Source organism: Sinocyclocheilus grahami, unplaced genomic scaffold (genome assembly GCF_001515645.1).
Source record: "Sinocyclocheilus grahami isolate Dianchi unplaced genomic scaffold, SAMN03320097.WGS_v1.1 scaffold1818.1, whole genome shotgun sequence".
NCBI classification, from domain to species: Eukaryota; Metazoa; Chordata; class Actinopteri; order Cypriniformes; family Cyprinidae; genus Sinocyclocheilus; species Sinocyclocheilus grahami.
In genome coordinates this window covers 31,530-54,947 of record NW_015506997.1, presented here as the reverse complement: position 1 = coordinate 54,947, position 23,418 = coordinate 31,530, and the positions used below count along the sequence as shown (strand labels likewise).

The 23,418-nt window shown below is 37.8% G+C and overlaps 1 protein-coding gene, 1 long non-coding RNA gene and 1 pseudogene across 2 annotated transcripts; all 3 read left to right on the top strand.

Moving 5' to 3' along the window:
• Window positions 1-399: 399 nt before the first annotated feature.
• LOC107572827 (little elongation complex subunit 1-like) lies at window positions 400-5,664 on the top strand (annotated as a pseudogene).
• Window positions 5,665-8,192: 2,528 nt separating this feature from the next.
• On the top strand, window positions 8,193-20,623 carry LOC107572826 (non-canonical poly(A) RNA polymerase PAPD7-like; the record flags this gene model as incomplete). The annotated part of the gene is made up of 11 exons (XM_016259260.1): window positions 8,193-8,941; window positions 13,643-13,766; window positions 14,363-14,409; window positions 14,486-14,606; window positions 15,740-15,847; window positions 16,081-16,209; window positions 16,443-16,656; window positions 16,882-17,008; window positions 19,933-20,039; window positions 20,141-20,304; window positions 20,504-20,623. Coding segments are annotated over exons 1-11 (1,893 nt in total), but the record flags the coding sequence as incomplete, so codon positions are not given.
• A 2-nt stretch (window positions 20,624-20,625) lies between these two features.
• LOC107572830 (uncharacterized) lies at window positions 20,626-23,149 on the top strand. Its single transcript, XR_001607409.1, has 4 exons — window positions 20,626-20,644; window positions 20,844-20,973; window positions 21,262-21,375; window positions 21,585-23,149. It is a non-coding gene; the product is annotated as an uncharacterized lncRNA (long non-coding RNA).
• The last annotated feature ends 269 nt before the right edge of the window (window positions 23,150-23,418 follow it).

Here is a 23,418-nt window from a genome sequence, read left to right as displayed (position 1 = left end):
GGTCCAGAAAAGTATGAAAGACAAACAAAGCTTTTATGGGTTTGGAACGACATAGGGGTAAGTGATTAATGACAAAATTTTCATTTTGGGGTGGAGCATCCCTTTAAAGCTTAGTTAAAACATTCATAAAGCAAGATTCCCCATTGAAGTGTATGAGATGTATGGTTTATTTAAACTGCAAAGATAAAACATAAATTAAAACTATTATGACAGATCTGAAGGGGGAGGAGAATTTATACGTGTCAGGTTTTCATCAAGAAAGCCTTCCGCCAGTGTATCCTCGCTCATGGCTCTCCTGGAACCTTCCTCACTCCGCCTTCCTCGCCTCCTCGTGGTGCAAATAGAGAATTGAGATGTCTTTCAAGATGGCTAACTTTGATCTAGGGCTGATCGATTGTCATGCGCATCTCGTCAGTAAAGCCGGTTCCGTGATTGGTAGTAAATCGCCATCACCTGCTTTCAGATGGAGCAGCATTTAATACACAGAGCCGTAGTTCACTGACAAGCTAGGCAATATCGCATTCATAATCGAGGTGAATCACGGAACCGGCTTTACTGACAAGATGCGCATAACAATCGCATTCGATTAATTGCGCACCCCTACTTTGATCAGTTTCCGGGTCACAGGCTGGAGGACGGATGAGCGAGGAAATGAGGAAGCATCAATTTAAGTATTGAGAAGCACAATTGGTTTTTGACTTAAAGTATTTAAATACAGTGAGCTATTATTGACTTTGCTTGCACCTTAGTTATAGCTTATAACCTATAATTCCTTCTGAACCATTCTGTTGAAATCAGTGTAGATATGTTAAAGTAAGAAATTAAATGTGCATAGCTGGGAAAAATATGTATATGATGCCAACACCTTCAACACATTTATTTTCAGCCCTCAGAAATTGTGTTTTAGAAGTTCGTAATACAAGTCAATTGTAATGGACTGAAATAAATCGATTTTGCTAGCAACTGTGAAACATTGCATGTCATCCCTAATATAGTGTTATGCATGGATATTCAACAATTATGTTGTCAATGGCAATAAGTTATTTCTTTTTAATACTGGCTTGTGAAATGTGACTATAATAATGTTCCTGTGTGGCCAGTAGTGGTAAAGAGATGCCGTATAACATTTTTAATTTGTTCTTTCAGGTCAGTGTGAGTGACGACCAACTGATGTCCAATACTAAAGAGGAATATCAATCACATAATGAAAAACAAGGAGTACGGTCAAGCTTACATAAAGCTATTCTTCAAAACAACACACAATTAGAACCTTCAGATATTGAGGATAAGAAGTCATTGCTAAAAGAAGAGGTGGAAAAATCTTCTGTACTCTTGTCCCCAGACACTCATGTGAAATCAGTTGTATCTGCTGATAATTTAGACATTGAAAAGACATTATCTGACAGCCAACACATGGAGGTAGAGGATGTGTTTGAAGTGATGCATGGCTGTATGGGCAGTACTCAGGATCAAACGGCAAAATCAGGTATAGGAAATGGACACAGTGTGGAAAGTTTCTTAGAAAATGACAGCACACAAACTGTGGTAGAGATTCTGCTGATGAATCAAAATGGTGACACAACAGAGTTGGAGGATACAAAAACTACTAATCTTAAAAATCTGTTGGAAAACACGGATCCACAACAGCATGTTGAATCTGAGCGAGTGCACACCAATTATTTTCAGTCTGCAGAATGCAAAACTTCTCAGGTACAGCCCAATGTGCCATTTGCATCTAATGTCAAGAGCATTTCAACACTTTATGTGAACTATAGTAAATCAGACAGTGTTGAGAATAAGGAATCAAAGAGTTCTGAACCATTGGAAATGAAGACTGTAGCAGATATATCAACATATGACATTCAGAGCAGATTGGTTTACAAGGCTGATCAGGCTGAAGAAGATCATTCAAAGCCTACAAAATATCAGAAAAGTTTGGATGTGAGAAAAAATGGTGATTGCCCTTTAAGACCCTTAAAGAATCAAGAATCATCATCAGAAGATGAAGGGTTCTTTGGTTTGACGAGAAAGGTTAGGGGTGTTCACTCAAGGTCTGAGGGAAGGATCCCATCAGAAGAGTTGGAGAATGTTTCTAGGAATAAGCAGTGTTCCACTGCAAAGCAGATGTCCAAAGATGAGCCTCAGGAATTTCTTTCTGAGAACAGAGCACTTTCCACAGTGATCATGAAGTCTGAGGATGAAAAAGATTCTGAATGCCCAGAAAATGATAAAATTGTTCAGAATGTGTGCAAGTTATTGAGTCACGAAATCAAGCCTAAGGATACTAAAGAAAGTGAATCCGAGAGGACAAGAAAAACATTGGTGCAACTGAACAATGAATCTCATCAGCAGGTAGATGGGATGTCAGCTGATACCCATAGCCCTGGTGTTGAAAATTTTGTCAGTGATGTTTACAACCACAAGGAAACATCAGGCGATTCTGCAGTGAGTAGTGTTGAGGATACCAGCACACCATGCCAAGATACTCTGGATCCAGAATATGCTACCTTTGAAAAGGGTGGTAATATTTAACTTGTTCCAGGTCATAACACAACAACCCATATTACACCAACCTCATGTTTATCTCTTGGAAGGGTTCGAACAGAGATGGGTCCATCCCTACCTCCAGTTGTTATGCCACTGACTGCTACTCCTCCAAGGTTTGGAAAACATCACACTCCTTTAAAGCCTACTTCAATATCCTCAAGATTACTAACAGATGAACCAAAGATGCTGTCTGTGCCTGTTTTTGATTCAGCTAATCCAGATGCATCAAAAATGTCTCTGTGCTTGACCACTCCATCACCATCTTGTGGAGTTCCCTCCTCACCACTGCAGTTTGGATCAGCTACTCCAAAACATGCTGTTCCAGTTCCAGGAAGGCTTCCATCATCTGCCGTATCCGCTTCCACTCATGCTGTTTCTCAAGAAAATTCCATACAGATGCTAGAAACTATGTATCCTGAACTCTCTGCACGAGCCCGCACTTTAAACATACTTTGTGGGAATTTTAACCTGACCCGAGCTGGAAATGAGAACGGCACCTCCCCACCATCTGTTAACAAGATATCAGGAAATAAAACGATCAGTTCTTCATCTACTGCCTTTACCAAAACAGAGCAGAAACCAAAAGGGACAGGTGTGAACATGCTTTTGCCAAAGAGTGCTAAAAGACTCAGACTCGACAACTGTTCACCTGCTCCTCCCTGTGTTGCTTCTTCTGCAGAACAAGTAATGGATCATCAAACTGTTATTAAAATGGAGTCCATCAAATCTAACCAAGAAATACAAAGCAATCAAGAAGAGCAGAGAATTGAGAAAGACAACAAGACAAATTACATAAATTGTCAGATCTCAGAAGTGCTGGCCAAAGTTGGAATGTCCTGTTTTGATGTATTGCCTGTTGTTAAGAGCCATGTATTTCTTGGGAGAATATCTCAGATGCCAATTTTGATTGATGAAGAAAAGGCTGTAATTGCTGATTTCTGTTTGAATCAGGTATGTTTATGCTTTACACAATTCAGATGGCTTTTCTAGTTAATGCAGCCTTGAGGATATTGATGCACACATTTTTCTTCTGTTTCTTTAGTCTTCAGCAGAAAAGCTCATGTCTGCCATCTTGACTAAATTAAAGACTGAGAAGAGCATTCTGATTTGTGAAAATGTACAAGCTCTCTGTAGAGTCTACACAGGGATATGTCGCCAGATAGGGAACTATCAGAAAGCACATGCCTTAGCATATAATATTATCAAAGAGGGTGAGTTTACAGCAACTTCTTCCATTATATTTATACAATATGCTAATTTTAGTTCTTTACCCATTTTAAGTGTTTGCATTAGTACACTTTCAAAGACGAAACGTGTCCTTTGAGTTGATTCAATCCAGATTCTTTACTCACAGATTTTCCTAATGCCTCCAAGCTAATTTTATTCATGGTCACAACATGGCCAAGTGTGCTCTTCCATGAGACCTCCTTGTGCAAAGCCATTCATACAGTGGCCAAGCTTAAAGCAGATGATGACATTTTGGAATACCTGACTAAATATCTACACTGGGATGAGGTAAGCAGTCTTCATGGCCTATTATTTTGCTTGCTTTCTCTGATGGCTGGAGCTAACATCACTACCATGATTTATTCCATTACCAATAACTATTAATACAAAGCCTATAGATGCTGTAATTTCCATCCTGACCCTGTTAACTTTCCTCTGGGCATTGTATAAAGAGTGGGCACACAACAGTGTAACTTTTTTTTTTTTTTTTTACCTTTAAATTAATGCATGAAAGTAATGTTTTTAGATAGTTGCATTTTGTCAGTTGTCCCTTAATATTTTCTAGAGTCCTCCTGATGACGTTCATAAATTGATCAGCAGCACACTAAAGGCACTTCAAGAAGACAAAGATTTGACATTCCAGAAGCATGATCGTCATGGTCATGACCTTTGCCCAGCTGCATGGGAATATATACTGTATATACCTTGGATCTCTTGTGTACACAAATGAAATGGAAATGGACACATGATTATGTTATTGGGTATATTTATCTACTGCATACAGATTGTTAAATCATTTTGCATCAAGCATACATAATGTATTTTTTTAAATAATACATAATATATTTATCATGATTTTTTTTTATAGCAAAGAGCTGTGGCCCATCATGAACACTTGGGTGACACAACCAAGGTTTCAGCAATCCCCAGTCCGTGATGTTTCTGTAGCAGCTGTGTTGCGATTGATTGGTAAGTTGAGTTTGCATGAAGTGATTAATACTGTATTTAGTTTTAAAGTAATTGTAAAGTTTTATATTTGAATTTAAATATAAAAATAAAATCTATGAAGTTAAAATATTATAATGTTTCATACTTTTTTCTAATTAATATTTAATTTAACTTTCCAAGTCTTTAATTTAAATGATTGGTTTGATTAATGATTAATTTCCTTCAGCTCAATGGTGCATTTCATAACAGTACCGAGTCAGAATGTCATGAAAAATAATGGTTTAAAAAATACCACAAATAATATAAAAGAGCCTTTTAAGAGATGTGATTTGTATCTTTTGTTTGTATTTCTCCAGGACGACTTGGTCAGTTAGGAATGAGGCAGATTCTATGTAAATCAGTCCAAAATGTTGCAAAAGCTATAAACCTCTTTGGAAAACATGGGATTACTGAAGGTACTGAACATCAAATAATGTAACATAACTGTAATAGCAAATTAAAAATATTGTAATACATTATTTTGCTTTATTTGTTTGTTTGTTTGTATATAAACCTATAGCTTTAGACTTAGCAGCCCACCATGAATCACAATTCAACCATTTGTTATGATTGCAGGTGTGCCTATTGAGGTGCAGTTGTCTGCCGTCTATGCCATTTATGACCTGGCACCCTGCAACCCCAAAGATGCCATGGAGGCTCTGGCATCATGGCGAAGTGAAACCACACAGCCAATACCCTCTGCTGTGACCAGCTGTATCACTCAGATTGGATCTATTTGTCGTCAAATGAAAACCTGAATTTTTTTATTTTTATCACTTCGTATGCTCTTTTTAATTTTTTTTTGTTTATTTTTTTTTTTCGACTGTGATCTGTAACTGATTGTGAACTGTGATTGGTTACTGAAAATCAAGGAAATCATGCCGTTATTGTACATTTATGTATATTATGTATATTAAAGAAAATAACTTTATACCATAAAGATAATTTGTATTGAACTTAAAAATGTTGTTTTGTCAGCATCAACATTCAGAACAATTTTTTTTCTATTTCTAGTCTAAAATGGTGACAATCGAAAAAAACATTTTCTGCTTGGAATATTATATTCTTGATACATTATCTGCTTTTGTCCTGATCTGATTAGACACTTAGGAACTGTTGTTCGTTATGTAATGCATCCTTTTATAATTTTAGTTCTGATTGTTTTCATGGCATTTTTTGATTTAAAGACGGTGAGAGAACCTTTCATAAAATTCCAGTTTGGAAGTGTTGTGGTTAATAACAGCGTGAAGGTAAATTGTGGCTGAGAAAGCAACTTCTGATGATCATGTTTTGTTTCAGTCTTGACTTCTAAACTCTCAACTGCAATTTATTGGGAGCAGTAAGCTGCGCCAAGTAATGTCAATTTGATCTAGCAATATATTTGAAATGATCTATCTTTATTAGAAATTTTCTTTATTTAATAATCTTTAATTTTCCAGCTGCAGACCCACCAAAACCATGTTTTTACATGCTAGGTTGCTTTAATTTCATTAATGGGGGGAAGTTTTTATAACGTTAAATAAAAAGAATTCACTATATTGCAAAAGAAAAAAACTCCTAGAATTCCGCTGTAAATACTCGCATCACATTTTTTATTGGATTGGATAAATGGGTGGGGAAATTGAAGGGGGTGTTACTCTTCCAAAAATAATTTAAATTCTCAGACATGCGCACTCTAGTCGAGATTCCCTGCACGCCATATTTGGAATGCTCTGGATTCAACAGTTCGCTGCAAACCATCTCACGCAGAGGAACTCTCTTGGTTTATTTCGTGTTCCGTTTTTAAACTTCTACTCAGCCTCTCGCAAATTCACGTCAGTCTTGTGACTCTTGAGGACGCCTGTCTAACCTAACGAGAGAGTGTTTGTGAGCTTTGTAACAGTAAAGTTGGATGGATCCTCGGATGGCTTGGATTCAGCCCGAGCAAAAAAGACCTGCCAACGTTTTATGGATGCGCGTATGGGAAACCTCGCAAAGGCGAAACCACTGTTACTCGCTGCGGGTGAATACACCTGCTTTGGCGGCCAGTTTTGTGAAGCAGTTATCGCTGCTTCCCACCAACACAGCTGAAAAACCAATTAACAGTTCCTCCAATCAGCCTTATAATGATAGTGGTGCCATGCGATCTACAAACGCATTCTCTGATCCTGCACCTCCGTGTGTTACCCCTATCGGAGTCAACGGTTGTGATTCTTCGCCTTTATCTTCAGAAGATTCCGAGAGTGACAGTCCGACATCAGATTCCTCGTCTGCCATTGGTGACAGTATGAGCGCACATCCAACCAAACTTCACTTTAACTTTTCTGAAGATCTGCACAATTTCAATAACAGTTTACAACAACATTACCAGCGGCTACATACTCAAATAATTATGGATAACCAACTTAAACACCATCCAGTAAGAAAGAGAAGTGACAATAAAGCGAGTACATATGGAATGAACTACTTTATGTCCCACTCTAATGGCAGTCATTTATGTGGGACCCCTTGGGCAACCAGACAATACAGTCCAGGTGTCAACGGGTAAGAGCATGTTCCTTATGTTGGGAGACACTTTTCACTTTTATATTTTTTTCATTTATTTAGTTTATTCATTTATTAACTGAGCAGGTCCAGAGCAATATTATGAACTGTAGAGCCAGACAAACAAATAAGCAAGTTTAAAGTCTAACAATTCAGAACTAAATGCGTTTAGAAGCACAATTACTATTAGTTACTCTCAGGAAAACTATCAACTGAGGAAAGTTGTTTATGGTATCAAGTCAGCTTTATTTCTGTAGTGCTTAATACAATACAGATTGTGTTAGAGCAATTAATTCAGCCTAACATTGTACTTTGAATTATACCATAATTCAAAGTACAGTGTTGGACTCTATTTGTATTGCCAATCTATTACACCTTTGGGGCAAAGATTAAAAGCTTTGGACATAACACTCCATAACATTCTACAAAACCAGCACTGGCTCTGCACCCCTTTACCTAAATTCATTACTTCAGACTTATGTGCCCTCTAGAACAGGGCTGTCCAAACTCTGTCCTGGAGGGCCGGTGTCCTGCATAGTTTAGCTCCAACCCTAATTAAACACTTGAACCAGCCAATCAAGCTCTTACTAGGCATAGAAACTTCCAGTCAGGTGTGTTGAGGCAAGTAAACTCTGCAGGACACCGGCCCTCCAGGACCGAGTTTGGACAGCCCTGCTCTAGAAGCTTGCGTTCTGCTAGTGAACTGCACTTTATTGTGCCATCCCAAAGAGGCACAAAATCACTTTCTCTGACTTTTAAATTAAATGTTCCCTCCTGGTGGAATGACCTACTCAACTCAGTCCGAGCAGCTGAGTCCTTAACCATCTTCAAGAATCGGCTGAAAACACATCTTTATTTGACCCTCTAACTCTAGCACTCTCTTTTCTAATTCTATTCTTTATTTCGTGTTCCGTTTTTAAACTTCTACTCAGCCTCTCGCAAATTCACGTCAGTCTTGTGACTCTTGAGGACGCCTGTCTAACCTAACGAGAGAGTGTTTGTGAGCTTTGTAACAGTAAAGTTGGATGGATCCTCGGATGGCTTGGATTCAGCCCGAGCAAAAAAGACCTGCCAACGTTTTATGGATGCGCGTATGGGAAACCTCGCAAAGGCGAAACCACTGTTACTCGCTGCGGGTGAATACACCTGCTTTGGCGGCCAGTTTTGTGAAGCAGTTATCGCTGCTTCCCACCAACACAGCTGAAAAACCAATTAACAGTTCCTCCAATCAGCCTTATAATGATAGTGGTGCCATGCGATCTACAAACGCATTCTCTGATCCTGCACCTCCGTGTGTTACCCCTATCGGAGTCAACGGTTGTGATTCTTCGCCTTTATCTTCAGAAGATTCCGAGAGTGACAGTCCGACATCAGATTCCTCGTCTGCCATTGGTGACAGTATGAGCGCACATCCAACCAAACTTCACTTTAACTTTTCTGAAGATCTGCACAATTTCAATAACAGTTTACAACAACATTACCAGCGGCTACATACTCAAATAATTATGGATAACCAACTTAAACACCATCCAGTAAGAAAGAGAAGTGACAATAAAGCGAGTACATATGGAATGAACTACTTTATGTCCCACTCTAATGGCAGTCATTTATGTGGGACCCCTTGGGCAACCAGACAATACAGTCCAGGTGTCAACGGGTAAGAGCATGTTCCTTATGTTGGGAGACACTTTTCACTTTTATATTTTTTTCATTTATTTAGTTTATTCATTTATTAACTGAGCAGGTCCAGAGCAATATTATGAACTGTAGAGCCAGACAAACAAATTTAAAGTCTTAAAGTCTAACAATTCAGAACTAAATGCGTTTAGAAGCACAATTACTATTAGTTACTCTCAGGAAAACTAGGAAAGTTGTAAAGTTGTTTATGGTATCAAGTCAGCTTTATTTCTGTAGTGCTTAATACAATACAGATTGTGTTAGAGCAATTAATTCAGCCTAACATTGTACTTTGAATTATACCATAATTCAAAGTACAGTGTTGGGCTCTATTTGTATTGCCAATCTATTACACCTTTGGGGCAAAGATTAAAAGCTTTGGACATAACACTCCATAACATTCTACAAAACCAGCACTGGCTCTGCACCCCTTTACCTAAATTCATTACTTCAGACTTATGTGCCCTCTAGAACAGGGCTGTCCAAACTCTGTCCTGGAGGGCCGGTGTCCTGCATAGTTTAGCTCCAACCCTAATTAAACACTTGAACCAGCCAATCAAGCTCTTACTAGGCATAGAAACTTCCAGTCAGGTGTGTTGAGGCAAGTAAACTCTGCAGGACACCGGCCCTCCAGGACCGAGTTTGGACAGCCCTGCTCTAGAAGCTTGCGTTCTGCTAGTGAACTGCACTTTATTGTGCCATCCCAAAGAGGCACAAAATCACTTTCTCTGACTTTTAAATTAAATGTTCCCTCCTGGTGGAATGACCTACTCAACTCAGTCCGAGCAGCTGAGTCCTTAACCATCTTCAAGAATCGGCTGAAAACACATCTTTATTTGACCCTCTAACTCTAGCACTCTCTTTTCTAATTCTATTCTTTATTTTTTTAAACTTGCCCCTTTTAGACTTGCACTCTATTTATTTCCTAACTGCTTGTTTTCTTAAAAAAAACACACACACACACACACTTGCTTCTCTAATCTTTTTGCATTCTATCTATTTGTTTTCTTTTTATTTATTATACAATTCTAATTCTGACATTCTGACTTCTGATTAACAAAAGCAAAAAAAGGCCTCTAACACTAGCTTGCTCTATTCTTTTTCCATTCTATCTGTTTTTTTATTTATTATATGATAAAAAAAAAAAAACCTTGCTGCTTGTACTGCATTAAGCTAACTGAGACTTGTTAAAGCACTTGCTTATCATTGCTCTTTTGTTGATTTTGATTGCTTCCATTGTCCTCATTTGTAAGTCGCTTTGGATAAAAGCATCTGCTAAATGTCTAAATGTAAACATTTCTATAATTATTATAGAAATGTGATGGTGTGTTGTGTCCAAAGCTTTTAATCTTTGCCCCAAAGGTGTAATAGATTGACACTGATGCAGGTCTGAATTAGTTCATCAATTACTACTGCGGTATTTTGATTCCATGTTTGGAGGGTCCCAGGGTTTCAGAGAATCTGAAGACCAATCAGCTTATGTATGTTTGTATGCATGTATGTATGTATTTTATTTATTTATTTTAAACCGCAGTTAAGGTTTAAAGATTAAGATCAAGTCCCTTTCTTTCACAACCTACAAAAAGTGATAAGCTTTCATTTGTTTTGAAAATTGAAAATGTGCCTATTGTTTGTCACTTAAAGGAACAGTTCATTTAAAAATGAAAATTGTGTCATTTATTTATGCGCATTCTAACTGTGTCCCATGAGTTGCATGAGTTAGTGCACTCTAAGTGCTGGGTTGCGTCAAGAAGGGTATCCGGCATAAAACCTGTGCCAAATAGCTGTGCTGATAATTCCATTGTGGCGACACCTAACGGTAGCAGCCGAAGAAAAGTTAGCGGGAGACGTTCATGTTTTTTTCAGTGGTACACAAAAAGGCCACTCTTTCCAATTCTTGACATCCACCCTAGGTCTCTGTGTGAGCTGTTGGATTCCTAAACTAATTACTCAAAGTGACGTTATCAGAGAAGAAGGGAACGGTTTCATTTTTTGATTAAAGATTATGAAGACTTTCATCTGACTAGACAAGTACATTGCACATGCATAGTCAATTATTACAAGGGAACTGAGTAAAGCCCAAGGTATACTTCTGCGTCGAACTTACGCTGTAGCCACACATAGACGCACACCCTATGCCATAGCTTGACGTGCACCTCCAAAAATCTAACAGCGCGTCAATTCTACGCGGACCGCAATCGCTGTGATTGGTGTGGTAGAACCCCTCCCTCCGTATGTACTTAAGTTTTGTGTGTGTTTGTGCACTTTAAAGGGGTCATATGATGCTATTTTAAAGATCTTTTTTTTGTGTGTATTTGGTGTAACCAAATATGTTGACATGCTTTAATGTTCAAAAAACACATTATTTTTCAAATACTGTACATTATTGTAGGTCCTCTATGCCCCGCCTCTCTCAAACACGTCGTTTTCAACAAAGCCCCCTCCTTTGACAAGCACAGTCTGCTCTGATTGGCCAGCTGACCCAGTGCATTGTTATTGGCCGAACAACACCACAAGCACACGTCGGAAATGTAACGCCCCTTACCATAATCGCGAGCATCAGCTTTCAAAGTAAATATCAAGACCGTTAATAATGTCGTTAGTTTTACCATCAGTTCAAGCCTGAAAGGGCAACAGAGTCGCATGACAGACACAGTGATGATGCAGTACAAGACAAGATTAAGACAGCTGACGTGCTATGATTTCTGACAGGCAGTTCACTCTCCTGTGATGTGACCCTGTTCCCCTCACACACACAACGCATTACTCTGCGCTGCGCAAAATTCAGCATTTGAACAGTCAATAGCAAATACTTAAACTAATAACAAAACATACTTGCAGTCGCTGATTCAGAAGCGCCAGATTGTCATAGCAAAGTCGGAATTTACCCTTTTTTTTTTTTTGTCTTTGTGCACAGCCAGCCTTGTACTCTTCTAGGTTCAAATAACTGTCGTCCATAAAATGCGTTGCACAAATTCGAACATCTGGGTTGTGCTGTTCTGTTGTAAATAAATCTTAACAAATGATTCCTAATTGCATCTACTTCCGGAAGGCCAAATAAAGTGCTTTTGCTTTCACACTGAAATACACAGCGTCTCCCTGACATGGCTGCATCAACACTACTGCTGTTCCTGAAACCACACCGCCTTTCTTTGCGTGCACATTTGGGCGGCATTATGCTAATATTTCCACATGTGGGGGCGTGTTAGAATGAGCTGTTTTAGGTAGGCGTGGTTGACTCTTAACTTATATAAAGAATCTCTCTTTGGAGTTGAGAATTCCATCTTTGCAGCTTTACAGATCTTCTTTATGCACCAAGAGCTTGTAACACTCCAAAGAGAAAGGAAAACTTGAAATCGCATCATATGACCCCTTTAATATATTTTAATGTTACATAAAATAAAACAACGCAAAGAACAAGTGTCTTATTTATTATACTACATAGCATTATACATCAGTAGTTGTCCGCAACAAACAATGTTGATCTGCCGTGGTACAAGTCCTTGTGGAGATTGAATGAATGCCATCATCTCCTGTTCTGTTGTTGTCTCCTTTTTGTGGTTTTAAATAATGATTTAATGAGTTGATATTTATTTGCCACCGTCACGGCTATAATGCTTCTCCGATGAGCCATTTCTTCTTCAGCTTTTGCCGTGGAACTGCGGGTTACACCAGCAACATGCCCGTGGACACTACAGACTAGCGGTTTGCATGTGTACTGCACGTCGATTCCTATTATACCGACGCAGAAGTATAAATGAAAACTGACGCATAGCCTACGGCGTAGGTCCGACGCAGAAGTATAAATCAGCCTTAAGATACACAAGTAACATTAACATTTACTTACATTTTATTAGTATTGTACTCTTAAAGGGTTAGTTCACCCAAAACTGAAACTTCTGTCTTTAATTACTCACCATCATGTTGTTTCAAACCCGTAAGACCTTCGTTCATCTTCAGAACACAAATTAAGATATTTTTGATGGAGTCTGTCCCTGCATAGACGGCAACGCAACTGAAATGTTCCTAAGTCCAGAAACGTAGCAAAGAAATCTGTAAAATAATCCATGTGACATCAGTGGTTCATCCGCAATTATACGAAGCTACGAGAATACTTTTTGTGTACAAAAACAAAACAAAAACGACTTTATTCAACAATTCGTCTCCTCCGCATCACCCTGGTGCCATTTTGGAGAATATCAGCTGGACGTAAACAACGTATGATGTTCTTTGTCAGCTGCGTCAGACAGCTCTCAGATTTAATCAAAAATATCTTAATTTGTGTTCCTTAGATGAACGAAGGTCTTACAGGTTTGAAACGATATGAGGGTGAGTAATTAATGACCGAATATTCATTTTTGGGTGAACTAACCCTTTAACCCACTTATACATTCAGTCTGGTGAGTAAGCAGCTTTCCCAACACCTTTCCATTGCTCCATTAATCTGGTTTTCAGAAACCTGTAAGAAAGTCTAATTGCATTACATATTTCCTGTACATGTATGTAAAACTTTTGGTTACCCGATGGGACACACTTGCAACCTAAAGCTCTGTAAAACTTGTATTTTTTTACAACACTATTTACACATTTTGATTTAATACTGGGCTTTTTAAAATTAACTTCTGAAAGTGTGCTCCGAAGTCCCTTTGTAATGGAGGACACAAATGTTTATACTCCCCAGCCTCCATGAAGAGATAGTGGATTTTTATCATTTCATGTCACCACGCCCAGAAGAGGAAGAAATGAGGAGAGATGTTGTCAATCGTGTTGTGGCTGTAATCAAAGATCTGTGGCCCATGGCAAAGGTGAGTCTAGCACAAAGAGATTGTATGTTGCTGTTTAACAGTGGAGGACAAAAAAAGCTATATTCATCTAGGCCTGTCACGATAACAACTTTTTGTTGTGCGACATATTGCCCCAAAAATAATTGCAATAAGCGATATTATTGTCATTTTAAAGTCCATTTTATGCCTCTGAATATATAATCATAATGTAACAGCATAATAATGCAAGAAGGCCTACACACTTCCAAATAACAACAAATGTTTCATTTTTAAGAATATTTAGATCAGGGAAATACCTTAAAAAACCTGAATAAATAGTAAATAAACATTTTCTAACAAAAAGTGCAAAGTAAGTAGAAAAAAAGAAAAATGCAAAAAAAAAACTTGCATGCAGATTTTTCCATCTACAAATTTATAAGCTCATCTTAACGAGAGAACACCTTTAATATTTGCCTTTCCAAACAAATTTTTCTTTAGATTTTCTGTCACTACATGGTAAATTGCAGTTTGACGTATTTGTGGCTTTGATGTGAACAAGGTCAGCCAAAGATTGCAGAGTAAAGTGCATGTAATAGTCCATCGCCATGTCTTTTTAAAGTGCTATTTTCTGTTTTCAGGTTGAAATATTTGGCAGCTTCAGTACAGGACTTTATCTTCCTACCAGGTATTGCATGTGATTGTCCATATGTTGTAATTTTATTTTGTTATTGTGTGGTTTTGTTTTTAATTGCATTATGTAGTGATATTGACCTGGTGGTGTATGGAAAATGGGAACAACCTCCTCTGCAGCAGCTGAACCAGGCACTCAGGCAGAATAAAGTGGCTGAGCCGTTCTCCATTAAACTGCTTGACAAGGCTACGGTTAGTCATTATTTGTTCTTCATTGATCACCTATAGGTTGCAATCCCTACCTCTTCATTGAAGTGCCTTTAGAAGTGTGTTGTGTTGTTTTTTTTGTTTATTTTTTTTTCTTCAAATAAATAAGGTTAAGTTCAGACTGAAATGATCAGGGGATCTATTACATAATTGTTTTGTATGCAGCAAGGAACACAGGATTGCCAGGTCTGCATAAAACCTCCAGGAGGTTCCACCTTGGTTGAAATTGTGTTGGGGGTGGGTTCGCTTCAACTGTGGGAACTGTATGAAAGTAGGCCAATTTCGTGGGAAATCAGCAGACTTGGCAACACTGCAAGAACAGCCAAGGTTTGGTGAACAGCTTGGTTTTATTTAAAATTTTTGGACTAGGGATAAATAATGAGCTCTGAAAGTTGAAGTATTGCAGTTTGTCATGTTCTAAAATTTGATTTACATATACGTTTACATTTACATTTAGTCATTTAGCAGACGCTTTTATCCAACGCGACTTACAAATGAGGACAATGGAAGCAATCAAAATCAACAAAAGAGCAATGATATACAAGTGCTATAACAAGTCTCAGTTAGCATAATGCAGTACAGTAGCAAGGGTTTTTTTAAATAATATAATAAATAAAAAGAAAACCAATAGAAATAGAATAGATAGAGCAAGCTAGTGTTGGAGGTCTTTTTACTTTTGTTAATTGTATAATAAATGCAAAGAATACTGATAGAATACAAAAAAATTAGAAAGCAAGTGTTAGTTTTTAACAACTTTTATGAACTTTTAAAATGTAACAATTTTTGATTTATCATATGAACCCCTTAAAATCTGTTATGAAGGGCAAAAAATGAACATGCAAGTGATATGGGAGATTGTAAATGACAGGCATTCAAATGACGATTCTGTACGGTGTTAAATCTTAGTTACAAGATTGCATTTTGACAGAACTTCTACTTTTGCAATCAGGGCTGCTATTGAGGTGAAAGTCCAAAAGAAATTCTGAATAAATCGCACTGTTCTTTAGTGTTTCACTGGTGATTGGAGAAAAGAAAAAAAAACAGTAATCATTCCAAAATTAAGCCTTCTTTCCGAGAACTAAGGAATTGGTTTAATTTTCAGAGCTTTTTCTTTACAGGTACCAATAATTAAACTGACTGACAGAGAGACAGATGTGAAGGTAGACATCAGTTTTAATGTTGAAACTGGTGTCAAAGCAGCTCGGTTTATTAAGGATCATCTGAAGGTGAGAGATTCATTTGTAATTCATACTGCAATTCATTTGAGCACACTAAACCCAGATTAAGTGCTTGATTTGGTGTGGTAGAACTAAAAACATGTAGCCACCGAATTTTTTAAACATTAAAGCTGATTTGCATTGATATTGACTGATTAATGTATCCATAACCTGACATTTTATGAGAACTTAAATATTTCTTATATACATGTACTGCAGTTCTTTATTTTTTTTTAATGTAGAAATATTCCGTGTTGCCGTACTTGATCTTTGTGCTGAAGCATTTTCTGCTCCAGAGAGATTTGAACGAGGTGTTTACAGGCGGTATCAGTTCCTACAGCCTCATTTTAATGGTCATCAGCTTCCTGCAGGTGAGGCATCAATAAAAGGTATTTCCATGTGCTTTTGTACATAGTGATTTCCAGCCAGTGTTTTCCTACTGCTAATTGATATAATTTGTTCTCATTTGGTCTTTTGACCATAATTTATATAACAGTACTTAGCATCTCTTGGGAATATTGAACTTCATGGTATGAACACAATTGATTGATTTGATCATGTAATTGTTAAAATAAACCATTATGTCTTTTGGTGTTTATTTCAGCTCCATCCCAGAATAGACTGCAGAGCTTCCAATATTAATTTGGGCATCCTGCTCATTGAATTCTTTGAATTGTATGGGCGCCATTTTAATTATCTGAAAACAGGCATCCGTGTGAAGGATGGAGGAGCTTATCTTGCTAAAGGGGAGATCATGAAGGTCATGGAGAATAGATATAGACCCTCAATGCTCTGTATTGAGGACCCAAACTTGCCAGGTATGGGACAAACCAACCAGTTTTATCCCCTTGTATTGGTTTCAAGTTAAATTGAGGGTTGTGCAGATGTGTGCTTGAAATGGCACTGTGTACAGTTGTAGAATGGTAAAAAAGAAAAATCTTTCTTTCGAAGTTTGAAAAGCTGTATTAATGGCTACATTGTTGATTTATCCTTACAAAAGTGAAATTAAAGCATTTGAATTTTAACAGTTCTCTGTATGTTAGGAAATGATGTTGGCCGGAGCTCTTATGGTGCCATGCAGGTGAAGGAGGTATTTAACTATGCATACCTTGTCTTGAGTCATGCTGTGTATCCACTATCCCGCTCCTACCCCAACAGAAATATGGAAAGGTTAGTACCATAAAAAGGAAAGTGGCAGCCACAAAAATTTGTGCTGGTTGAATGTTTTTTGCCAGTGAAGTCTTAAAGGTCCCATATTGTCAAAACTTTTCATGATAACTGAGGTCTAGGTGCTATGTAACTACCATATAAGTTTTAAAACAGTCAGTCCACAGTAAAATTCACACAGCCTGCTTAAAGCAGCTGTGATTTTTCACGAACCGTTGTGACTTCCGTAAAAAGTTGACGTCAGAACTACACAGTCACGGCCATCAGTCACCACCCCGAGCACTGCCCACCGTCCCACTCTCCTTTTGCCAAACCTCAGACAACATTGCGGAAACATGTCGAAAAGGTTAACTTTAACCATGAAACCAGAACGGCCGACCTGTAACGTTACACTCTCACTCAAAGGATGGACGATCTGACAGGATTGTTACTATGAGGTGGATCACATCTAACGTGCATAGTAAAGACAAACTCACCGTGTCTATCTAGTCATGATTCAGAAAAACAAAGGGGAAACTGGAGGCGGCCCATTCAAACCAGCGCAAATCACAGCTACTTTAAGCAGGCTGTTTGAATTTTACTGTGGACTGACTGTTTTGAAACTTATATGGTAGTTACATAGCACCTAGACCTCAGTTATCATGAAAAAAGCCAGGAAATTTCAGTTTTGACAATATGGGACCTTTAAAGAGTTAGTTCACCCAAAAAAGGAATCATGTAATTTTTTACTCGCTCCCATGTTGTTCAAAACCATCAGACTTTTATCTTCAAAACGGAAATAAAGATATTTTTAATTAAACCTGAGATATGCCCTTCCATTATCCATTTCACTAAAACTTTGACACTTCAAAAAGTTCATTTATTCACATATAAACATTGAATTAATGCACACAGAGCCCATTAAATGGGTACAAAATGGAAGCTTTTGTTTCCTATATTTGGTGTGTGTGTGTGTATAATTTTGGCTTTGTAATGACATGAGGCTTAGCAATTCATGACAGTATTAACTTGTTTTGAATGTTATCATGCTGTGTAATTTTACTGTCCTCAGTGTAAAATGAACTTTTATATGGCTAGACAGCCTAGTATTTTGTCTGTAAATGTGAAATTATCTAATTGTTTTATTTTTTAGCAATTTCAAATAAGTGTGGATATTGTCCTATGACTTCACTCTCCTAATCATCATCAAATACATCAAAATGGACACTGTGCATATTGATCCTATTTAAATATTTCCTTTATCTCATTGTGGTCTACATTCATGCGTGATCATAAATGTAACTTGTATGCAAGTTATGTACACTTAATCACCATTTATTATATTTATGTTGTTTTACCTCCCATTACACTGCTCAAAAAAACTTAGGGAACACTTAATCATCAAAATATAAAACCAAGTCAGTTAAACTTCAGGGATATCAATCTGTCCAGTTAGGAAGCATAAGTGATTGTGGATACGTTTAATCTGCTTTGCTGCAAATGAAAGCGACAACAGGTGCACTGAAGAGGCAACAGCAAGACGACCCCTATAAAGGGAATGGTTTTGCAGCTGGTGGCCACAAACAGATGCTTTCTCCTTATGCTTCCTGACTGATTTGTCTCTAGTTTTGTTTTGTTAGGGTCCTTCTCAGTACTTGTAGCATGAGGCAGTACTTGCAACCCAGTCAGGTTGCACAGGTAGTCCAGCTCCTCCATGATGGCACAGCCATACATGCCGTCGCAAGGTTTGGTGTGTCTCCCAGCACAGCCTCAAGGGTATGGAGGAGATACCTGGAGATGGGCTGTTACATGAGGTGAGCTCGGCAGTGCTTGTAGAGGGGCAACAATCGAGCAGTAGGACCTTTATCTGCTCCTTTGTGCAAAGAGGAACAGGAGGATCACTGCCAGAGCCCTACAGAATGACCTTCAGTAGGCCACTCACTGGAGTGCATGTTTTTGACCAGACGGTCAGAAACGGTCTCAATGAGGGTGGCATGAGGGCCTGACAACCTGTAGCAAGACCTGTGCTCACAGGCCAGCACCATGCAACTCAATTGGCATTTGCCAGAGGACACCAGAATTGGCAGGTCCACTACTGGCACCCCGTTCTCTTCACGGATAAGAGCAGGTTTAAACTTGTGGCTGATGTGAAACTGTCTGTGGATATGCTGTGGGGAACATTTTCCGTTCTGTTGTCATATGTCCGTTTTGATGGACCATGCCTAGATGTTGTCTGCGGTGCATATAGGCATGTCATACACACTGCTGACTTGCATTATGAGTTGCTGTGAGATGAAAGTTGGATAAGCCCTCAATGGGTTGATGGTTTTGGTTTCCACTGACCATTGTCACATTTTGGTCTCGGTGAAATACAATGTATGCAAGTAAAGATTTTCAACTGGAATATTTTGTTCATCAAGATCCAATGTGTGATATATATATATATATATATATATATATATTTTTTTTTTTTGTTCCCTTAATTTTTTTGAGCTGTATGAATGTGTGTGTGTGGAACTGCCACTCCACTATATAATAGGAATATATATTTTTTCTGCATTAATAAGAATAAAACTATTAATATTGATAAATTATGAATAAAGAGCTGAAGAATTGTTTTTTTCCCCCCCTTTACAAATTAGTTTTTGGTTCTTTAATGGTGACACTTTTTTAGTGCATTAAAGTGTCCGATTCAATATCTTGGCAAAATCATTTATTTATATGTATGGGTGTTATTTTAAATTATTTTTTCTGCATTAATAAGAATAAAACTATTAATATTGATAAATTATGAATAAAGAGCTGAAGAATTGTTTTTTTTCCCCCTTTACAAATTAGTTTTTGGTTCTTTAATGGTGACACTTTTTTAGTGCATTAAAGTGTCCGATTCAATATCTTGGCAAAATCATTTATATGTATGGGTGTTATTTTTAATTTGTAATCTTAAGCCCGTTGGGACGCATCATTAAGGTGACCCAGGAAGTAATTGACTACAGGGAGTGGATCATTCAGCAGTGGGGAAACCGACACAATGCCAGGATGATGGACATTAATGGTAAGTTATTATAATGGATTTTATTAAAAAATGTTAATGGCTCCTTTTTATGCTTTGTGAATGAGTGTTGTGGGTTTTAACTTTTTAAGTTAAATTTTAAGTCCAGAATGTTGAAGGAGACCCAGAGGAGCAGACCTCAAGTGAGGACCAGCAGAGAGATTCTACGTCACCACACAGAGCAGGCTCAGCTGTATCTCTGTCCAGCCTTCATCAGCAATCTTCATCTTCATCTTCCTCTGTGTCCTCGCTGTCTGGGAGTGACCTTGTAAGCTCCTCGTGTAGTTTCTTGGAAGTACAAGAGAAGTCGTTAAAGGCATATGTCAACGCATTTCTGCATTAAATCCACTGAGTCCTACCAAAATCCGTCGAATCCCTACAAAACCATTAAGCTCTCATTATGTTGGCTTCATAATTTACTACATTTTACATCTGCCACTGACTTTTTTTTTTTCATTCTCTTTCAGGATTCTGACACACCATGCAAAGCTTCAGTTCTTCACAAGTTCTTTCCAGTGTCGTGCATGACCGATAACAATAAAAAACCACAGAGAAAAGCAAATGCATCTGGATCTTTCCTCCACTCCAGGCTGTCTGGGAGTGACCTTGTAAGCTCCTCGTGTAGTTTCTTGGAAGTACAAGAGAAGTCGTTAAAGGCATATGTCAACGCATTTCTGCATTAAATCCACTGAGTCCTACCAAAATCCGTCGAATCCCTACAAAACCATTAAGCTCTCATTATGTTGGCTTCATAATTTACTACATTTTACATCTGCCACTGACTTTTTTTTTTTCGTTCTCTTTCAGGATTCTGACACACCATGCAAAGCTTCAGTTCTTCACAAGTTCTTTCCAGTGTCGTGCATGACCGATAACAATAAAAAAACCACAGAGAAAAGCAAATGCATCTGGATCTTTCCTCCACTCCAGAAGTCGGGTAATTCCTCCAATTTTAGTTAATTTGCACAGTCATTAAAGAATGAGAGAGTTGTTGCATCTCTCAGCGGCTCAACTCTGTTAATGCCATGTTGACCTTCTGGTGACATCCACCATTTTTTAAATGTTTTTCTGGGAGTCAGCTACACTAAGTGATGGTAGAACAGGTTGTTTGACACCTCTGAATGGCCATCAATAGGGAACAGCGTATTCTTATAAAATACTTTTTGCTTCCAGTTGTGGTTGTAGTTACTTATATAATGTTTTATATTACTCCTTCCTGTTTCAGTCGCACCCTTTACCCAGCAAACAATGTATGGATGGTTTGACTTCTGTGAAAGGATTAGTCCACATGTCTCCGGTTTACTCCAGCTCAATACCCAGCCCCAGTCACTACATTAATGTAAGAGACTTTTGTGATCATCTAGTATTAAACTCCTTTATCATGTCAGTGGTTGGGTATTTGCTTGTTTTAAGACTTCAATCCCCTTTTATTTATTTTTCCCCATTTGAAATACATGTGCCATCGTTCTGTCAAGGGGAAGACTAAATATCTATCTATCTAATCATCTATCTATATATCTGTCAGTGTTTTTTGCTTGTTTGTTTCAGAATGGCCAGAGATTTAAGGGGCCTCCACATACCTATTGTTTAGAGTGTAACATTGTGCCTATCCCCAGAGGACATCATCCTCCATATGGTTGTAACAGCTTGCGGAGGCGGCGAAGGGACACTGCTCCCATGAGTCTCAGCAGATAGTACCAACCATTTCTCCAAATAATGTGGGCCACAGTCTTTTGGTTCCATATATCAAAGGTAACCCTTCTGCTTAAGATGTACAACATCTGAAACGCACTTTGATTTTTGTTTTGCCCAGTGCTTTATCTGTGACCGCACATTTGGATGTGCCTGTTTTCATTTGTGCATTTTTCTACTTCCTCTGTTTTGTTGTCTTTTAAACTTTTGTTTGTATGACAATGTCTAATACCTTTTTTGTTTATTGATATTCTTTGTTTACTATTACGTTTAGTTAGTTGTGCATCTCTAATTGTTTTCATAATATTTTTGATAAGTCTTGTCACAGCATCGCTAGGCTGTGATTGTTTTTGTACTGTAAATCTTTATGTACCATCTGTGCAATATGGCGCTTTTTTAATTTTAGTTAAATTTTAATTTTTTTTTAAAAATTGAATGTAAGTTGACATTATACTATACAATATGGATTACTTTGTATGTGCGTAGTATTTTATCATGTTCAAATCCATATCACAACCAGTTTTATTGTTGGGATTTTGGTTTTGTGCATGTTGATCTTGTATGTACTGCAAACTACTTACCCATCTGCTGGCAGTTCAGACAAGCACTTAATTTTGTGCTGACAAATGGGTTAGTGCTTTAATCGTTTGCTCAGTATCAAAATCATCTCCCCTTTTTCAGATGTGTGTTTTCCATCCATATTACGTCTATTTTATTTAACACTTTAAAAGTATCCGTTGGATGACTTGAATATGCACTGTTTTAAGTTAACCAATTAGTATTCTTTGTTTGCACATGTGATCTCCTGATTAAGGACATACTATTTTTACTAGTTGCAGCAATGCTCTCCTTAATCAGTTACATATTCACTTGCTTTTGATGCATTTTCTCCACCCACCCTCAGATGCATGTAATGGTCTAAATGTTGTCGTCTTGGACTTCCTATTTTGCCACCAGATGGTGACCTTGCATCCAACTTTTTAAAATTTAATTTAATTTTATATAAATTGTGCTATAGTTAACCATGAACAAAACATTTGAGAAACATTTCACACTACATATTTATGTTCCAAAATACCTTTTGACGAGATTTGGCACTTCATACCTCTGATTCATAGACTCCATTTTGACCATTGTCAGTATGATCGCAAAGCCAGTTCTCGTCTGACTCTTAACTCTACCTGATGAACGGGGAACACTGAAGGTTTGAACACCAGAGAGGTTTGTTTCATGTGTCTTGAACGAGGAGAGTTTTGTGCCAATACAGTGATTTAGTTCCAGAAATCAATTACTGAATGCTCTATAAAGTCTTTTAACCTGCATGTAGGTGCTGTTTGAATGTAGTGTATGAAGTCTTAAGTTTAAGACTTTTCTGATATACGTTTTGTACTCCAAATATTTTTTTTAATAAACATCTTAAATTGCTGCTATCACTTTTGTCTTTATTTTTTCTTAAACTTGTGTACTATATTTGAGTCCTCTGTCTCACGGCAAGCATGAGCAGCATAAATTTACACCCATATTAACCAGTTACCATTTTTACACCGTTGTAGCACTGCAATAATGTGGCAACATTCACTACTAAAAAGTTGATAAATTACTTTATATACTGTTTATGTGTGTGTGTGTGTGTGTGTGTGTGTGTGTGTGTGTGTATATACACACACACACACTACCGGTCAAAAGTGTG